Source organism: Microtus oregoni, unplaced genomic scaffold, assembly GCF_018167655.1.
Source record: "Microtus oregoni isolate MIOR12 unplaced genomic scaffold, Mior012 000004F_ref0000308, whole genome shotgun sequence".
NCBI lineage: Eukaryota > Metazoa > Chordata > Mammalia > Rodentia > Cricetidae > Microtus > Microtus oregoni.
Window position 1 is genome coordinate 5107036 of NW_024543063.1, and position 19281 is coordinate 5126316.

The 19281-nt window shown below is 50.4% G+C and overlaps 1 protein-coding gene across 1 annotated transcript in view; it reads left to right on the forward strand.

Moving 5' to 3' along the window:
• Per2 (period circadian regulator 2) overlaps window positions 1-19281 on the forward strand; it is a 46184-nt gene that overhangs the window by 16732 nt on the left and 10171 nt on the right. The window contains exons 7-18 of the mRNA XM_041650315.1: window positions 3451-3502; window positions 4314-4456; window positions 6040-6118; window positions 9798-9904; window positions 10382-10535; window positions 10828-10936; window positions 11610-11729; window positions 12267-12351; window positions 13925-14087; window positions 14182-14288; window positions 15646-15810; window positions 16649-16888. Of these exons, the coding sequence (XP_041506249.1) occupies window positions 3451-3502; window positions 4314-4456; window positions 6040-6118; window positions 9798-9904; window positions 10382-10535; window positions 10828-10936; window positions 11610-11729; window positions 12267-12351; window positions 13925-14087; window positions 14182-14288; window positions 15646-15810; window positions 16649-16888 (1524 nt within the window). The remainder of the gene's footprint in view (window positions 1-3450; window positions 3503-4313; window positions 4457-6039; window positions 6119-9797; window positions 9905-10381; window positions 10536-10827; window positions 10937-11609; window positions 11730-12266; window positions 12352-13924; window positions 14088-14181; window positions 14289-15645; window positions 15811-16648; window positions 16889-19281) is intronic.

Consider the following 19281-nt stretch of genomic DNA (forward strand, 5'->3'; position numbering starts at 1 on the left):
ATCCTGCAGGCAGAGGGATGTTAAGTGGAATGCCAGCTTCCTTCAGGCAGTTAATTCCCCCCATGACCTCAGCTGCCATAATGGACAGGTGTGACATTCATTGGGGTGACGTCTCAGGGATCTTCACCTGGACTGGAGTAAGGTTCATAAGTATAGATAATAAAGCTCTCTGAGCTTATGCGGCACTTTCCCTGCTCATTAACAGCAAGTATGTATGTCTACTGTGTGATCCACCTGTGTCCAAGCCCTTGCCCTTGCCCTTGCTCAGCCCCTCTCATCTGGCGTCCACTCTGTGCCTCCTTTCCCTGGAGCCAGTTTTGGCATTCTCCTTGAGCTCTTCCAGCTCCACCCCGAGCCTCGTCAGTCAGCTGTAGTTTGTGATTTGTCCCCTCCAAAATTTGTGCTAGAATTTGCTGATGTCACAGTACTGAGGTGGGACCTTGAGGTGTTGAGGTCATGAAGAGGGACTAATGCCTTTCTCCTGGGTCAGAGTCTCGTGTCAGGACTCAACTAGCCCCGAGGGGATGGTTCACTAAAGCAAGGCTGCCCCTTCTGCGTGTGCCCTCCACCCTGTTTCCACCATGATTTGAAGCAGTATATGGCCCTCCCCAGCAGCTCTTTGAACCCTTGCAGTGTTCTGTTGGACTTTCCAGCCGTTAGAACCATGAGCTATCATCTCCTAAGTCATCTTGACACGTTGTCATAGCAACAGAAACAGACTGAAACAGTACTGGTGCCAAGAACTGGGTGCTGCTGCAGTGGAACTCGGGAGTGGGGAGCAGCTGAACCGTTTCAAAATGCAAACCAGAAAAGGCCTGAGTGTTGAGGGCAGTTCTGGTGTGGGAGCAGGGCAAGACGGAAGGACTGGGGATAGCTCTGATTTGCATTCGTGGCTGTGACCAGCATGCTGATGGTAGTGTCGGGAATGGCTATTCCGGAGAGTGATCGCAGTCTGACCACATGCAGAGTAGAGAGGAATGCAGGGGTGCAGTCAGGCAGATTGCTGAAGGATTCCACAGGTAGAAGATGAACAGCAGGGGAGACCTCACCACAGGGAAAGCCCCAAAGGAACATCAGAGATCTTCGAGGATGCCTCTGATCCCTGCATCCACACATTGCCCTCTCCAGCTCCGACTGTGGTCCCTGTGCTGAGGGTGCAGCCCTCACTCCTCCAGGGAGTGTAAGCCCCAGAAGACACACTAGTGTGTGTACCCAGAGATAAATCCCTGAGTGTTTACACCGCCGGTTCTGAAATGCTTGGCAGCGTCCTCGTGATGCTGATTCTGCAGGCAGGAAGGCACAGCTTCCTCGGCCACAGGGCAGAACTACTGCAGAGAATATCACCAAGACTGTGTTAGGCAGTGCTGACGGGGGCTGCCTGCCACCCTGGGAAATCAGAGCAGCAGAGCCAACGGAGGCCAGTCACACTTCCCGGGAAAACCACAGGCAACCCTGACAGCTAACATTGCACTGAGCCCAGCAAGCCATGGGGCAGGGCTACTTGGTGCTTTGAGGGCCCATACCAGATGTGTAGGGGGTGGTCCCTGGGATAACATGATGATCCTACAGCTTTAAGACAAGGTCTGTGGGCCCTGGTTTCAGACTTGCCAGAGGCCTATCACCCCCTCCTTCTGGCCAGCCTTCCTCTGGAACAGTGTGCCTATCCCACACCTTCTCACTGTAGAGCAGATGATTGGCTTGAGTTCACACCTGGCCTTTGGACTTTCAGGTTTACACCAGAGATTATGGGATGGAATTGATTATAGTTTGCATTGGGAGAAGAACATGAGCTATGGCAAGCCAGATGGACCATCTGTGGTCTAGATGTGCACTGTTCTTTTTAAACTCATGCTGAACGCTAGGGTCACTTGTGGAATGCTGAATGACTTCTTTAAGGTAACTGAGTCACTCGGAGGGATTGGCAGGTGTGCTTTTGTTCTCTTGGGACTGGATTACTGTGACCTTTGGGTACCATGGCACTGGCAGCCCCTCTCTCCTGCCCTTCTGGCTACAGGCCTCTTGTGGTTAAACTTTGCAAGTCTGTTCTGTTTTGCAAGCTTATTGTAAAGACTCTGACCCTGGGAGAAAAGGGGCTGCAGTGCTTTCAGGTCACAGCACTGCCACTGGCAGAGGGTTGAGGGTGAGCTAGCCTCCACCATCATAGACAAGGCTAGACAGCAAAAGTTCCTTAGTGTCTATCCACACATGCCTGCTGATCACAGCCTTACGGGCTTTAATGCCCAGAGCTGAAGCTGTACTAAAGGCTGTAGCTTCCGAGGAGCCAGAGGAACAAGGACAGCACTCTGATTGCTCTGGCCTTGTCCCTGGGAGCTGGCAAGTCATTGATCTCCGCTTACACAGCAGCTTCTCAACCCTTGTCATCACCACCTAGACTCTGTGGCCAGCTTGAGGACCACTCCCGTCATCAGTTCCTCTCCTCCCCGTTCCCATTCTGTCAGCATCAGAGGTGGACACTGCCACTATGTCCTTCACCAGCATGACAAACGAACCCCTTCAGTAGGCAGCCTGGGGTTGATGCATCTTTTGTTTGAGTGTTTCCTCCGAAGGAGGTTGTCTACTTTCTTCCTAAACCCAGAGACTGGGCAGACCGTTAAACATTTGCCATGTGAGTTATGGGGGCATGGTCAGAATTGTGGAGAGGAAGTGGCTTGGCAGGTGGATGGACAGCTTAGCAGTCTGGGCCACCTCTCCAGAAAGAGATGAGCAGAGTATGGCTAACTAGGAAAGAGGGCCTTTTCTGGGGGCCTCTGCAGGCTGGTAATTCTGGATCATTTTCTATAACCAGTCATTTCCTGTGTTTCTTTATTTCTTTTAAATGAAAGAAATACTATGTATAAGCTGAAGTCTAAGGTCTTTTTAACCTTCAAACTATTACAGAGACACCTGCTTCCCGTTCCCTGACGTGAGGTCCAATGAGCTCACATTTCCCAAGACACTGTAAATGTTAAAGTGAAGTTGATATTTTCCAAATGCCTTGAGTCAATTCTATCAGAAGCAAGCATTTCAGAAACAGCAGTGTAAATACTCAGGGATTTATCTCTGGGTACACACACTAGTGTGTCTTCTGGGGCTGAGCTGCCAAGTGTGTCAGTAATACCACTGTGCACCATTCAGGAGTTTTAAACACATTTTGTAGCTCTTGCCAGAAATCCTAGCACTAGAGAGGCAGAGGGTGAAGGATTGCCTCAAGTTCCAGGCCGACCAGGGCTTTTAATAAAACCCTGTCTCCCAGAGGAAGAACAAAACTTCTCTAGAGTCCTGACTGTAACTTGTAGGACAGTCTGATTTGGTGCCCAGCACACTTCAGAACTGTATCGACTAGAAAAGCACTAGAAGAACTCATTTGTACTAGGGCCCACTCACGGTTACACCTCAGTCTGAGCCTGTGTTTGTTGACTTGGGTAAATGACTTTGGTTTTTTTCCTGCAGATTCTTTCACTCAAGAGTGCATGGAGGAAAAATCCTTTTTCTGCCGTGTCAGGTAAGTCTAGTCTAGTGTCCAGTCTTCCTGACTCAGAAAACAATAGACAGTCCCCTACCAGTACTTGTAGGAGAATTAGAGGTATATGCGTTGCCTGCTCCCCAGATCTGAGAGTGAGATCTGATACAGCTTCTATGGAGCCTATGGGAATCTCATGATATCTGTGCAAAGGGAGTGGGAAAGTCAATCTGCTCTCTGTCCCCCCCCCCCAACACACACACAAAGAGGCTCCACACTGGCCCTCTGTTGCTGAGGAAGACATTCCCTAGGACCATGGGCCAGGCAGTGTTTGTAGCCCTAAACGTGCGCTTGCATTTTTTTGGGTTAGAGTCACAGTGTTCCTTGCAGGCTCTTTGTAACTACCTGAGCATCCAGGACAATGTCAGCCGTGACCCCGAGGACAGTAGGGTCCAGAATCCTTCTAAGGACGCAACTTGCCTTTTCCAGTTGCTTTGCCCTAATCTAGCTCCAAATTGCTCAAGAGAAAGGCTGGAGATCTCCTACTGCCCGTTGTGTGGACTCTGACCATTGACCCCTTAATGTGGGTCTAATGGAGAAGGCTTAAGGGTGGGCACTCACCAGCTTCTCCAGTGGGTACAGATGTGTGCTGCCTTTGGTATGGCCTAGGTTCCCACTAGAGGCTTTGCTGTGGCAGCCTGGTTCAGCATCCTTGGCATCTGGTCCAACAAATGGAAGAATTGCTTAGCTCTAACTACCAGCCAGGGGTGGAGCTAGCTAGCAGGCCAAGACTTTTCTTTGTCCTGACTCAGAACCTTGACCCTCACTCCTCTCCACACTCCTCTCTCTACAGTGTTGGGAAACACCACGAGAATGAGATTCGCTACCAGCCCTTCCGCATGACACCCTACCTGGTCAAGGTGCAAGAGCAGCAGGGTACCGAGAGCCAACTCTGCTGCCTGCTACTGGCAGAGAGGGTACACTCGGGCTATGAAGGTACAGCCATGCCTGACCAGGGAGCACTCATGTTAGCCCATCCTTCTTGCCTTGATACATGATGTCTAAAAAGTACCTAGCTGCTCATCCGCCTTGGCCTTTCCCTAACCTTCTCAGCCTCCATCTTCCCTAACTTCCTCTTTTTACTATCTGGCTCTCCCCACAGCCGCTGAAGGTAGCTGTATCCATTTCCGTGTCCCTCTCCCATCCCCTAGCTATGCTGTCTTTGATCTACAAAGTGGTACCAGCTTTGACAGGTCTGAGGCTCCATATCCCTCCCTTCTTTGTCCCTCATCCTTGCCTCTGCTTCATGACATCTCAGTACCCCCAGAACCGTACTTAACTCCCTCAGCCTCCAGTGCTGGGCCATCTTTGTTCCTGCCTTGGCCCATCCTGACTCCATTTGGAGTGCCTCCCAACTGTGGTTTCTGTTGACCCCTGAGTCTTCACTCTGCACTTCCCTCTGCCTGGTTTTCCCTGCAGCTCAGCCTATGGCCATCCAGCCTTTCTAATGCTGTCCCACCATTAACGGCTCCTTAGGCTACCCTGCCTCCTAACAATCAGGCTTCTCCCGTGGAGCCCAAGGGAAGCTGTGCTGTCCTGGTGATCACCTTCTTGGGATCCCTCTTAAGCAACTGTTTTGTTTTTGTTGTTGTTGTTGTTTTTTTTTTTTTTTTTGATTTTTCGAGACAGGGTTTCTCCGTAGCTTTTTGGTTCCTGCCCTGGAACTAGCTCTTGTAGACCAGGCTGGCTTGCCTCTGCCTCCTGAGTGCTGGGATTAAAGGTGTGCGTTACCACACCCGGCAGCAACTGTTTTCTGACACCAGGGGTCCTTGTGCCTAATCCAAGGCCTAGCCAGCAGCTATTTATTTTCTGTGTATCAACTCAGGGATCACAGAACTTCAGATCCCCTGAGGGGTAGCCCCACCCTACTCCAGGAGCATTTAGACTGTTTTCCCTGAATTGTAATCTTTTGATGTTTTGTTCTTAAAAGTGATAGCTTACACTTTTCTCTAACACGGTGATGTATACCTACATCTAGAACATTCTCTTCCAAATGTGCATTAAGAATGTAGAGAGGAGGAACAGCTTGTAACCCCAAATTATAAGGGTCTTTTGAGAACCAAGGATTTTAGAATCTGATGGTGAGGAGCACACTGGATACATGACTTCGGTGTGGAATGTATTGTCTTTGGCCTCCCTGGAAACTGGCAAGTTTTCCAGGGCAAGGGCATTGGCAAACTCTAAGTCCAGACTTAGGACTTGTAACTCATTTTCTAAAGGCAGTTAGTTCGGGTATTGTAGTTTCATCTTACAAACCATGATGGCAGCCTTCAGTCCTGGGTCCACGTGTCTCAGGTAGCATGGCAGCTCCCATTGGCCACCCCAGAGAAGTTGAGGAGGCTGCGAGTGGCCAGCTGGTTGGGGTTCGCCTTGATGCTTCACGGCTTCACCACAGTGGCTCTGTTGTTCAGTCAGCCTTCTCATTTTCTCAATGGCTGCACGTTATTCTCAGCCCCTGTGGTTTCCCTAGTCAAAACACAACTATGTGTTTCTTAGAAGTGGAAATTCTGTTCTTGCAGCCCCGAGGATTCCTCCTGAGAAGAGAATTTTTACAACAACCCATACACCAAACTGCTTGTTCCAGGATGTGGATGAAAGGTGAGTCGTGTTCCACTGTCCACTCACAAACCCCTCTGGTGCTGAGTTTTCTTCTGTGGCTTTCTGGGGGGCCCACCACCCAGCTCCCAAATAAATCACACACGGAGGCTTATTATACATGTATGTGTGTGTATATTTCATTTATTTCATGTGCATTGCTGGTGTTTTGTCTGCATATATGTCTGTGTGAGGGTGTCAGGTCTTCTGGAACTGCAGTTACAGACACTTGTGAGCTGCCATGTGGTGCTGGGAATTGAACTGGGTTCTCTGGAAGAGCAGTCAGTGCTCTTAATTGCTGAACCATCTTTCCATCCAGCCCCTGTGTATTCTTACTTATTAATGCCCTGGACTTAGCTTGGCTTGATTCTTTCTAGCTTTTCTAACTTAAATTATTCTCACCTCACCCACCCCCACCTACAGACAGGGTTTCTCTATAGCTTTTGAGCCTGTCCTGGAACTAGCTCTTGTTGACCAGGATGGCCTTGAACTCAGAGATCCCCCCCCCCCCCCCCCCCCCCCCCCCCCCCCCCCCGCGCGCGCGCGCTCTGCTGTCTAGTACTGGGATTAAAGGCTTGTAATGCCACCACCTGATCCAACTACTTTTTGTCTCTGGGCTTTTTCCTTCTCTCTCTCTCTCTCTCTCTCTCTCTCTCTCTCTCTCTCCTTCCCCCCCCCCCAACGCCTTACTTTTACTCTTACTCTGTGACTGGCCCCTAATGGCCTCCTCCCTCAGTTCTCCTTTTTATACTCTCTGCTGGCCCTGCCTATACTTTCTCCTGTCTTGCTATTGGCTGTTGTTCAGCTCTTTATTAGATCATCAGGTGTTTTAGAAAGGCAACTAATCATAGCTTCACCTAGTTAAACAAATGTAGCATAAGCAAAAGCAACACATCTTTACATCATTAAACAAATGTTCCACAGCATAAACAAAAGTAACACACTTTAAAATAATATTTCCCAACACCTCCCGCTATCATTTGTCTGGGAATCAGTACTGTGATCTTCAGGTTATCAAATCCTGGGACAGGTGTTCAGTGTTTTGGATAAAAACGAACTTTTTTGCTTTTTGTGTTTGTTTGTTTGTTTTTCCAAGACAGGTTTTCTCTGTGTAACCACCCTGGTTGTCCTGGAGCTCGATCTATAGACTAGGCTGGCCTTGAACTCCGAGATTCACTTGCCTCTGCCTCCCAAGTGCTGGGACTAAAGGTGTGCGGCTGAACTTTTTTGCTTTTGACATCACTGCTGAAGACAAGGTTATGTGTCATTTTTACTTACCTGGCAGTCAACTAAAATATGTGACGGTACTGTCCTGTGACATGGTGATGTTTCAGTGAGACCACATACACTGCTGTGATTCTTTTACCTGTGACAAGGCTGTCATGATGTCATCCTATAGTAGTGTAGTAGCCACAGCTGTGCACAGCAGCACCGTGCTTCTGGCTTATATATTTATAACTTGTCACATTAGCAAGCCTTCCCCCTTGGTGCCCCACAGCAGCCTACACTTCTGTGTGCCCTGTGTTTCTTGATTACATCAGCAGTCATGCCTGGTGACCAACCTGTGCCCTGTGGGTTGGGCTTTGTTCGCCTGACCCTGCCGATACAACAGAATTGCCTAACGGTGCATTCTTCAGACTGTGCTCCGCTGATACAGGACATGTAACTATACAGGCGAGGAAGTGATTTGAAATCACACTCAAAATTTATAAGATTCAGTTGTGGTAGCACACACTGATCTCAGCATGTAGGAGGCTGAGACAAGAACCATTGGGAGTTCAAGATTCTACGTGAAAAAAAAAAGTGAAAGCAAGAAAACAAACACCAGAGCTTACAAGAAGTGAATGCTAGAGACAGGGCTTTCTGGAGACCTGGAGGTTGTTTCAGTTGAGCCCGCCTCTGTCCCCCTGTTTAAGCTCTGTCTCGTAGGTGATGGTACCATCAGGGATGGAGGAGATGCCATTAGCAGGACCTCAGCAGGAGCCTGGCTTCTGGGCTGCCTCCACATCTTTCCTCAGAGCTGCTCAGGCTTCTCACTGAGTCTGTCACGGAGGGTGCTCTCGCTGGTGTGAGCGGTCCTGGTGGACTCAGAAGGGCTTGCTTCTGAGCAGGTTGTCATCCACTGTGTGCCTTTCCCAGCTCTTTGACATGCGCAGAGCTGGAAATCAACCGGCTGTTGGGAGTGGTTTGGAGAAACGTGTCAAAAAAAAAAAAAAACCCACGGGAAGTGGACAGAGAACCAGATCAAGTCACCCCCTAGATTTTGGGTCCTCCTCCTCTGTCTACCTGGCCAGGGACATGGGTCCCCGCCTCAGGGTCATGCCACACTGCCTCCAGGAAGGTTCTGCTCTGTGGGCAGCCAAAGACCTGCCACCTCTGGCCTGGGGTATCCCAGGGACAGTATCAGATGCAGAACCTGGGACTGAGTGTACAAAGCCATCTAAGAGGCTGTCATTACTGCTTAGGTCTAAGGACTGTGAAAACTGCCATGTTTTGCTCCAGTTGTGAGGCAGGTAGGCAGGCCAGTGCCTGTGGGAGGCCGTCTGCAGAGTTCTGCCTAGTGAGTGGAACCCACAGGCAGGCCCCTTCAGGGAACCTTGTAGTCAGGGTCAAGTATCGGGCCCTTCCTCCTTAGTGTTATTCCTCCTTTCCTCTCCCAGCCTCTTGTCCTCTTCCTCTTTCCTCCTTCTTCCTCCCCTCCTGCAGTTGCTCCAGCCAGGCTTGTATTGGGAAGGCGCCAAGAACATTCTGTACTCTCTGTCTGAGAGGAAACAGGAGGCCTGAGAGTATGCCTCAGACACTGAGGAGGCAGTCAGAGTCAATCCAGATCCCAAGGAAGTTCTAGTCTAAGTGTTGTGCAGCAGGGCCTTCTGCTTGACAGAGGGGAAACACCTGCAGGAATGTCTAGGGGAAGATGAGACTGCCAGCCGAGCTGGATTCAGACAGAGCCATAGACCGCTGCTTTGGTTCCATCCCTACAGTGACCAAGGACCAGCCCAAAATGCCAAGGGGCCTCCGCTTTATAGAAGCACAGACAGGCACTCAGCAAAGGGTTCCAGCCAGTAATGGGGACTCCTAGGGGAGTCATAGGAAATCACCTGATCTAGGGGTCAGAGTGACAGACGACCTTCTGACTGAGAAAGGACAGCTTTCAGACAAAACCTGTTCAACCGAGACTCACATCAACTGATCAATATTAGAAAGATATCAGAAAAAGAAACATGGGCTGGAAAGATAACTCAGAGGTTAAGAACACTGGCTGGGTCTTCCAGAGGTCCTGAGTTCAATTTCCAGCAACCACATGGTAGCTTACAACCACCTATGATGAGATCTGTTGCCTTCTTCTGGTGTTCAGGTATACGTGCAAACAGAACACTGTGTACATAATAAGTCTTTTAAAAAAGAAAAAAACATTAACATACCATCGTGATGTATTCTGTTGGGAGGACAAACACCAGGCTGTAGCTGACAACAGCCTCCTTCCTGTCATACCCACAAGGACACTAGAGTCCTTGCCTGCTGCGAAGCTGAAAGACTGGCTGTCTCTGCTATGTTTCCGTTTGGGGGAATTGGGAGCCATGTCTATCGCTAAATGAGGAGATTCCCTAAGATGGCCCTCCCTCAGAGTCTGCCTGACATCTGTATTCCATACCCTGACTGCCTGCTGTCCCTCTCCTTACAGGGCAGTCCCCCTCCTGGGCTATCTACCTCAGGACCTGATCGAGACACCTGTGCTCGTGCAGCTCCACCCCAGCGACCGGCCCTTGATGCTCGCCATCCACAAGAAGAGTAGGTCGTCTTCTTTAAGCCCTGAGACCGGTGTGCTCTGGTGTTGGAAGGGGTCAGACCCACTGGGGATGCTGAGCCCTAGCGGATGCCCTACTTCCTTGCTGAGACCTGGTGTCATCAGCCCTAGGTGGGCAAGGGAGAAGAATACTCATAAAGGGCCTTGGCAACCCATTGATAGTATTGGTGTCCATGAATATGAGGAGACCAGCTGAGCTGTGGGGAAGGAAAGTTCTGACCATCCCTGGGAGTAGACTGCACAGGATCCCCCCAAGTGGATCGCTTGCACACGTGGGTAACACAGAGAGACACGTGTCTTGAAATAGGTGACGAAACTACCTCTGCTGGAAACCACCCAGGGGTGTTTGCCGCAGACACAGCAGTTGGAAGCAGTGGCTTTGAGGAGGTGACCTTGGCTAGCCTCTATGTGTCTGTTTTCTGCTCACACCCCAGCCCTAAGACCTGTTTCTTATCCCCTAGTCCTGCAGGCTGGCGGACAGCCTTTCGACTATTCCCCCATTCGATTCCGCACCCGCAATGGGGAGTACATCACGTTGGATACCAGCTGGTCCAGCTTCATCAACCCCTGGAGCAGGAAGATATCTTTCATCATTGGGAGGCACAAAGTCAGGGTGTGAGTGTTCCCAGGGTTCCACTCTGTGGGTTTTGGGGGATCCTGGCCTTCTCTCACTTCCCACCAGCAGGGGGGCAAAGCTGGGGTCATCTCCCTATTGAGAGCCACTGGCCATGTGGGCAAGGGATGACGTGCCCAAGTGGGAGGAACTCATCTAAGCAGAGCTGTGTCGTAGCTTGGGAGGGAGGGTGTCTGTGGGCTGGAAATGGAGATTCCAGCCTGAGTGGACAGTGTGGGTGCCACATTCAGGCTAAGACGGGCCCTTCTGATGAGACAAATTAAAATCATTCAGGGGCCCTTTGAATGAGGACGTGTTTGCAGCCTCCCCGTGTCCTGAGGAGAAGACTCCGCACCCCAGCGTTCAGGAGCTAACAGAGCAAATCCACCGCCTGCTGATGCAGGTGAGTATCACACTAGGAATGCTCTATTCTGCTGGTCTCCATGTCTGCCCAGAAAAGCCAAGTGTGGACTGTGTGGTTGGCCTAAGAGCTACCAAGTGCCCCCAAGTTTTCCTAGCCTTAGAATCTTTCGTGTATGAGTCATGACCTTGAATGAGCGGTTGAAGGCTGCCCATACCCCATAATTTCTAGTGCAATTTCTACTGGTCTAAGGCTCACTCTTCCCCAAAACACGATCACCCGCACCGGGGACTCAGTGACATCACCCTGCAGCAAAATCAGTTTAACTGCAGTCAGTCCCACAGCTGAGGTTGATGTCCCCTTCTTGATTATGGGAGACAAGGTATAACTAACTCTAGGTGAATCAGTCCTGGAGCTAGCTAGCTCTTGTAGACCAGGCTGGCCTCAAACTCAAAGAGATCCGCCTGCCTCTGCCTCCCGAGTGCTGGGATTAAAGGCGTGCGCCACCACCACCTGGCTACATTTCTTTTTAATGGGGTCTCCTTGGTAGCTGCATGCCTAGAGATGAAGGCCAGACAACCCAGGGTTTAAGCTCCCTCCACTATCTTCTCTGTGTGACCTTGGGCAAGCTGAGACCACTGTCTGAGCTTGGCTGGTGGTGACTCTTCTGTACTGTTCCACCATGTCCGCAGCGATGTGTATGCTCTTCCTGCAGCCTGTTCCCCATAGTGGCTCCAGTGGCTATGGGAGCCTGGGCAGTAACGGATCCCACGAACACCTTATGACATCATCCAGCGACAGCAATGGCCATGAGGAGTCTCACCAGAGGAGATCCGTACGTCCCTCTCTGTTCTTCCCCCAGGAGTGCAAGCTCAGCAGTGCGGGTCCTCGGTTAGGAAGCATGATCGGAAATAGCCAGGCAGTGTCTGAAGCCGGTGGCTCCATCACCTTCTCCCAGAGAAGGCTCTGTTCCCAGAGGTTTACTTCATGTTTCATGTTGAGGCAGCTACCCTGTAGTTAAACACATAAAGGAAAATGACTTCGGTGGACAGAGCAGGGGAAACAAGCTTAACTGGAGGGTGGTGAAGAAGCATCAGCATCCCCTTGGCTCTGTGTTATCCTTGGGGATCGATCATGAGAGCTGTAGCCAGCTCCATCTGGCTCCTTCAGGATTTCCAAATCCATGTTGGCGTGTAGTAAGTACACTCCGTGATGGGCATGTGTGCAGCATGTGCGAGGCCCTGCGTTCCACTCCCGAAGAGTCACTCTCCGTGCTCCTCGACTGGTGTCGGCTGTTCTGTTCTCACTGCGGGGATGGAGGGAAGAAGGTCTCCTAGAATGAATAACGTGTTCGTTATTGTTTTTCTTCAAGGGAAATTTAAAAAATGGTGGCAAGATTCAAACCAAAAGTCACTTTTCTCATGGGTCTGCAGAACAAAAGGAAACATCCGTTGCAGGTAAAAAGATGTCCTCTGGCTACTTCCTCACTCCCAGGAGGTTTTTCTCACTTTTTCTTAATAAATAAATATATTTCTTCTTTTCAAGAAGAAAACAAAAGAAACCACACATTCTTTTGCTTGTGTCTTAGGATGGCAGAGAGAAAGACATGGGTCTTATTGCTCTATTTGAGGACTGGGGAGGTCACCTCCTGGGTGTGCTTTACCCCATTGATATAGAGATGAGAGATGATGTGAGATCCTTCTGTGTGTTTGTTGCTTTATTGGTTGATAAATAAAGCTGTTTTGGCTAATGGCTTAGTAGAGTAAAGCCAAGGTGGGAAATCCAAACAGAGGGGGGGGGGGGGGAGACACGGCAGAGTTAGAGAGATGCCGTGTAGCTGCCAAAGGAGACATATGCCAGAACCTTACCTGTAAGCCACAGCCTCATGGTAATATATAGATTAATAGAAATGGGTTAATTTAAGATGTAAGAGTTAATAAGAAGCCTGAACTAATAGATCAAACAGTGCTGTGATTATATAGCTTCTGTGTGATTATTCAAGTCAAAGCAGTCTCACTTACACCCCATCCTTGTTTAGCAAAGAAATAAGAGCTGCTCTACTGTGTATGACCAACAGGTTCAGATCCTACTGTTCAGAAAGTCCTTGTTACCCTATGGACCAGTAGGGCATGGAGTGTGGGTTTCCTTTCCTCAGGACAGCAAGCATGTGGCTCCTGTGAGCACAGACAGAATCCACAGCCTGGTACCTGGGCAGCAATTGCTGTTTCATCATTGTCACCATAAGTTGTGTTTGAAAATTGGCCCTGGTGGTTCAGTGGTTTGAGTCTTGTCACCTTTCTTCCCTAGATCCTAAAGCAGAGAGATCACAAATTCCAGGCAAGCCTGGGTTCCATAGTTTAAGGCCAGCCTGCCTCATAGGTGACTTAATGAGACCCTTTCTCAAACAAACAAACAAACAAACAAGCAAATAAAGCCAGACGTGATGGCACATACCTTTAATCCCAGCGCTTCGGAGGTAGAAGTAAGCAGATCTCTGTGAGTTTAAGGCCGGTGTGGTCTACGTAGCAAGTTCCAGGCCAGCCAGGGCTGTGTAGTGAGACTCTGTCTCTATGTAAATAAGTATCTAATGATGGGTAGGCTACAGAGCGGTTCATGGTAGATTACCTGGTCCGCATGTGCAAGCCCCTATGTCCCTATCTTCAGTCTCGCCTACCCTGCTCAGGAGACTAAGAGAGCTGGGTTCTGATTGGCCACCAAGCTCAAGATGTTAAGATCCACCCTCTTCCACCTAAGCTCTGAGCCCTGAGAATGGCCCTGGCATGTGTTGTTAAGGCCAGAGAGAAACAAGCTCTGCCTGAGTAACAGATGACTCCAAGCTCCTTCTCAGAAGCCCTGCAGCTGCCAGCTGACGGGGCTTCTGGATGCAGACTGTCACTGGGTTCCGTGTCAGTACGTTATGGATCCCTACCCCTGCCTTCGAGCAGACTAAAATGCTTTATAAATACGGGGTGGTTTCTTTGGGCAGATGAAAGGTATTAAATAGAAAACTTTTATTTTGTTTCATTTCAGAAATGCCAAGCAGCCCCCCAGCTCAGGTGAAAGCTGTCACTACCATAGATAGGGACTACTCAGGGGCGAGCGTACCCAAGGGCAGCTTCCCAGAGGAGCTAGCCTATAAGAACCAGCCTCCTTGCTCCTACCAGCAGATCAGCTGCCTGGACAGTGTCATCAGGTACACAGGGCACTTATGACCTTCCCCGCCATTGCTATCATCCCCACCCACACCTTCCCACCCACACGGTGCCTTCCAACCAACCCTCCTCCAGGTACCTGGAGAGCTGCAATGAAGCTGCCACCCTGAAAAGAAAATGCGAGTTCCCAGCCAACATCCCATCCCGGAAGGCCACAGTCAGCCCTGGGCTGCACTCTGGAGGTATACTTTCCATTATGGGCTATCTAACCTGGGACCCCTTAAATCTTTTTGTGGAGTCAGAAGTCATCATAAACCCTCATGTGTCCCCTTTTTCCTCCTGAATTAAGTTTTCATGCATTGTAGATAAACCAGCAAAGTTTTTAAATGACCAGAGTGGCTGGAAAGTCAATACCCTCCTTCAAGGTCAAGGTGATGTCTAGACACAGAGTACTAAGTGTTGACAACAGGGTCCAGAAAGCCTCCTGGTGGCCAAGGGACAACCCTGAGTTCCATTCCATTCTATGGATGTGCTAGCCTCTGTTCTGGGAAAAGCACCTTTCTAGCCTGTCTATAAGATCCTATCCCATCTAGAGGATCTCTGTCCTGTCTAGAGGATCCCTATCCTGTCTAGAGGAGCCCTAGCCTGTCTAGAGGATCCCTAGCCTGTCTAGAGGAGCCCTAGCCTGTCTAGAGGATCCCTATCCTGTCTAGAGGAGCCCTGGCCTATCTAGAGGACCTCCGTCCTGTCTAGAGGATCCCTAGCCTGTCTAGAGGATCCCTAGCCTGTTTAGAGGATCCCTAACCTGTCTAGAGGATCTCTGGCCTGTCTATAGGATCCCTGGCCTGTCTAGAGGAGCCCTCGCCTGTGAACACTAGTGTTCCCCATGGCTATATGACAGCTTGGGCTACTTAAACACTGTGAATCATGACCAGGGTCAGAAAGGAACCCCACTGGATGTAGTGGCACATGCTTACAATCTCAGGACTCAACAGACCAAGGAGGATACTGAGTTGGAAGCCAGTCCTGGCTACAAACTAAGACTTTGTCTCAAAAAAGTACAAAAAGAAAAAGAAACAGGGCTGGCAAGATGACTCTGTACATAAAGGTGGTTGCTGTGCAAGCCTGAATTCAATCCCCGGAACTCATGTAGAGGCTAGGAGAAACTGGCTCCACAAAGCTGTCCACACACAACAACAACAACAATAAAAGTTTAGAGAAGAAATAGGGTATCCCATTTATAAAATGAAGCAAAAGAGAGTGGAAGGTCATGCATGGAATAGAGTGACCAGCCGGATCACCCCTGACTCCTGCTTATTGAAGAAGTCATTGCTCTACTCCAGAGGACCCTGGCTCAGTACCACCACAGCCATCTAGATGCTTCCTTCCCAGAGGTCCTGGGCTCTTAGTGTGAAGTTCAAGTTGTTCCTATGTCATCATTTCCTCTTCACCTCTCTCCTGAGGACAAGCTGTCATCAAGTATTGTGGGGTGGGGTGTAGCCAGCATGGGCCCCACAGGACCCTTGCATCTCCAGATCCTTAACCAGGCAGTGGCTTTAATCCTGCATATGTGTTTGCATCTGTTTTTCTCTCATCAAGACGCAGTTCGGCACTCCAAGGTGACCAGCCACACAGAGGTCAGCGCTCACTTGAGCTCCCTGACGTTGCCAGGCAAGGCAGAGAGTGTGGTGTCCCTCACCAGCCAGTGCAGCTACAGCAGCACCATCGTCCACGTGGGCGACAAAAAACCACAGCCGGAGTTAGGTATGCCAGAGGTTTTAGGGGAATATCAACAGCAATCTGAGTTTTAAAAAGAAACTTCGGAGGCTGGGGAGATGGTTTAGTAGGTAAGAGCCGTGCAAGCGTGAGAACCTGGTTCGCATCCCCAGCACCCACATAAGAAGTGGGCCGTGGTCAAGAGCATGCCTCTGACTCCACTGTGTCCGGTAAAAGATATTGGGTACTTAAAATTCAGAGGCGACATGTGGCCAGCTAGGGCCCAAGTACAAGCCCTTGCTGTGCTCTGGTGCCACCTGGTGGCAGTTATCTGCCCTAATGTCTGTCCTTAAGGTGCAGGCCCTGCTTGGGACCTTTTCTCTGCCCAGCCTTGCCTCCTAGCAAAGGTGAGCCTAGCAACCATTGCTATGTAGGGAAAAGAGCCAGAGCACATTGTAAGAAGGCTGATCGTGACTCAGCGTTCTTAATAAAATGTGTCTTTGAGGCTGGAGATGGATCAAGTTGGTAATGTGCCTGCTGAACGGGCATGAGGTCCTGAGTGGTCACCATGCAGGGCCCTGAGCCTTGGAGGGTGTAGCACTTTGGCCCTATCCCTTGTGTAGTGAAGCTGAAGGCAGCTTTGGAATGTCTTCCAAGTGGAAGTCCACAGCTCCCAGTTTCCTGTTGCCCGTAGGCCTGATTCCCGACCCAGTGGATCATCAGGTCTCTGCTTGCCGCTTTCTGCCTGTTGCTGGGACTTCCTTGGAAAGCTGAAGTAGGCATGGGGAATGTTGCCCCCGGCTGTGGGCATCAACTGGGTGTGAGTGATCTGTACTGCAGGTTCCACTGACAAGCTTTTGCTGACCGAGTCTGCTTCTTGTTGCAGAGACAGTAGAAGACGTGGCCAGCGGGCCTGAGTCCCTGGATGGTGCAGCCGGCGGCCTCAGCCAGGAAAAGGGGGCTCTGCAGAAGCTGGGCCTCACCAAGGAAGTTCTGGCTGCACATACCCAGAGAGAGGAGCAGGGCTTCCTGCAGAGGTTCCGGGAAGTGAGCAGGCTCGGTGCGCTGCAGGCTCACTGCCAGAACTATCTCCAGGAGAGGTCCCGGGCCCAGGCGAGTGAGCGAGGTGAGTGCTGACCTGAACTGAGTGTGCCATCTCTAAACTTTATTCTTTTCTAAGACAGGGTCATGCTGACCTGTTACAATAGTCCTCTTGCCTCTCTGCAGTTACGGGTGTGGGCCTCCTTGCCTGCTCAGCACTGTCTTGAGAGTGCTGCATCCAGTGCTGGCTTCACACTGAACTGCGCCCAGGTCGGAGGTTCATGTGGAGTAGCCATCGCCACTTTGGTGGCGATGCAGCCTGGGAACACTTTTGAGGATGTAGCCTCGCGTTCCCAAGCAAACAATACTGTAGACAGTTGCAGAACCCTAGGCTAGCTTCAGCCATTTGTGACTTGGGACTTTTATCTAAACCCTGAGATAAAAAGCTAAGTTTAGCCTGCAAGGACTAAGCATGGTGCTATGGAACCTTAGCAGGCAGCTCTTGGAAATGGAGGATAACTGTCCCCTCCGGTAGACTCACCCTTCTGACCTGGGACTGCCCTGTGGACAGCCAGCCTCAGCCAGACCTCAGCCAAAGCCATTAATGTAAAACTGCTAATAAATCCCTGGGGTGGTTATGTTCAGGAATGGAATAAGATCCACTCTTGCTTGCAGGTTTTCTGTTCCAGGAGCCTGGTTCTTGAGTCTGGCCACCTGTTCACACACTCACGATAGGATCAGGCTCAGGCCACACTCCCACCTGGCTCCTGTGCCTGACCACTTTGTTTGTAGCCCCAGAGACAGGGGCTGCACTGGCCAGACATACCAGGTCTTTTGGCTCTGGAGCTCTGGTCCAGGGTCACAGTGACCCCAGGAGACACACTGCAGGGAACTGAGGAAGCTGTGATCTCTTTTAAGGATTTTATCTTTTCTTCTGTCTTTCTTCCTTTCTTCTGAAGGTAGGAATTGAACCAGGGTCTTCAGCGAGCCTGCTGCTCTGTTCCTGAGTGATAACCAGACAGGGTTGCTTTTCCACGTTTCCTTCTCACTCTCTTTCCCCAACTCACAGTACTGCCACATCTAGGAGCCTTGGTGGAAATGATAGGAGGATACCCTCCCCAGCCCTGAGCAGACCCAGTGTGCACAGTTCCAGTTCCCACCGACCCCTAGACCCAGCTGTTTGTACAGTACATGAACCACCCAACGTTCCAGGCAGCCCTGACACCGCTGGAGCTTAGCATTTTAGCCACTGTCCTCTCTCTCTCTCTCTCTCTCTCTCTCTCTCTCTCCCTTTTTTAATGTTTGTTTGTTTGTTTATTATGTATACAATATTCTGTCTGTGTGTCTGCAGGCCAGAAGAGGGCACCAGACCGCATTACAGATGGTTCCCATGTGGTTGCTGGGAATTGAACTCAGAACCTTTGGAAGAGCAGGCAATGCTCTTAACCACTGAGCCATCTCTCCAGCCCCCTAGCCACTGTCCTCTCTTGAGGAAAAAACAACAAACAGGGGCAGAATGGTACAACCTTCCCTTACGGGGCAGTGTGCTTGTGGGCTGCTTGTCTCAGTATGCAGTAAAGGTGTGGGACCCTTGTCCCAGCTCATAGATGCCCCTGCATACCTATTGCCTTAGACCTGTTGTTCTGCTGAAGTGGGAAGAAAGCAGGCTCCCGGGACGCCCCCCAAGGAAGGCACTAGGAGTGCACAAAGTTCCTCCTGCCACAGTTGCCCCCCTTATCCTCTCTCCAGACACACCCGTGAGGCGGGGTGTGTTCCTGGGCATATGTGACTGTTGGTCAGCGTCAGCACTGTGACAGAATACCGAAGAGGAACAATCGATAGGGAGACAGTGTTTATTTGACTCACGGTTCCAAAGGTTTGCAGCCATCGTTGCTTAGCCCCGTTGGTGCAGAACAGCACTCCATGGCAGGAGACAGTGGCTGAAGGGCTGCCCACCTCACAGAGGGCAGGATGGGTCCTGTATCTTAGGGCATGCCCCAATAGCCTAGCTTCCTCGCAACTAGGCCCCACCTCCTAAAGCTGCCACCTCCCTCCCTCCCCCAGGACCAGCAACTGAGCCTTCAGCATGGATTTTCAGGGGTACTCTAGACCCAGGCTACTGCTGCCCCCCAACTCTCCAGGGGCAGAAGGAACATACAGGATCTCTTTGGGAACAGTAGTGGTAGGCTAAGTGAAGCCAGTCATTCTGCTGTTTAGGGTCTGTCCATCAATATGTATTTTTTTCCTAAATATTGGGCTAGCAGAGAATGCAAGTTTTTGTTTTTCAATTTTGTTTTTGCACAAAGAATCTTTTGATTCTAATTTTTTGAGAATTCCATAAAATGTTTTTTTATATTCACACCCCCACCACCACCGGCTCTCAGAGCCATCCCACCACCCTGCACACACCCTGTGTCCTCTCCTCAAGTCCAGTTTGTATTCTCATGTACCCCTAGGTGTGAGGCCATCTGTGTGAGA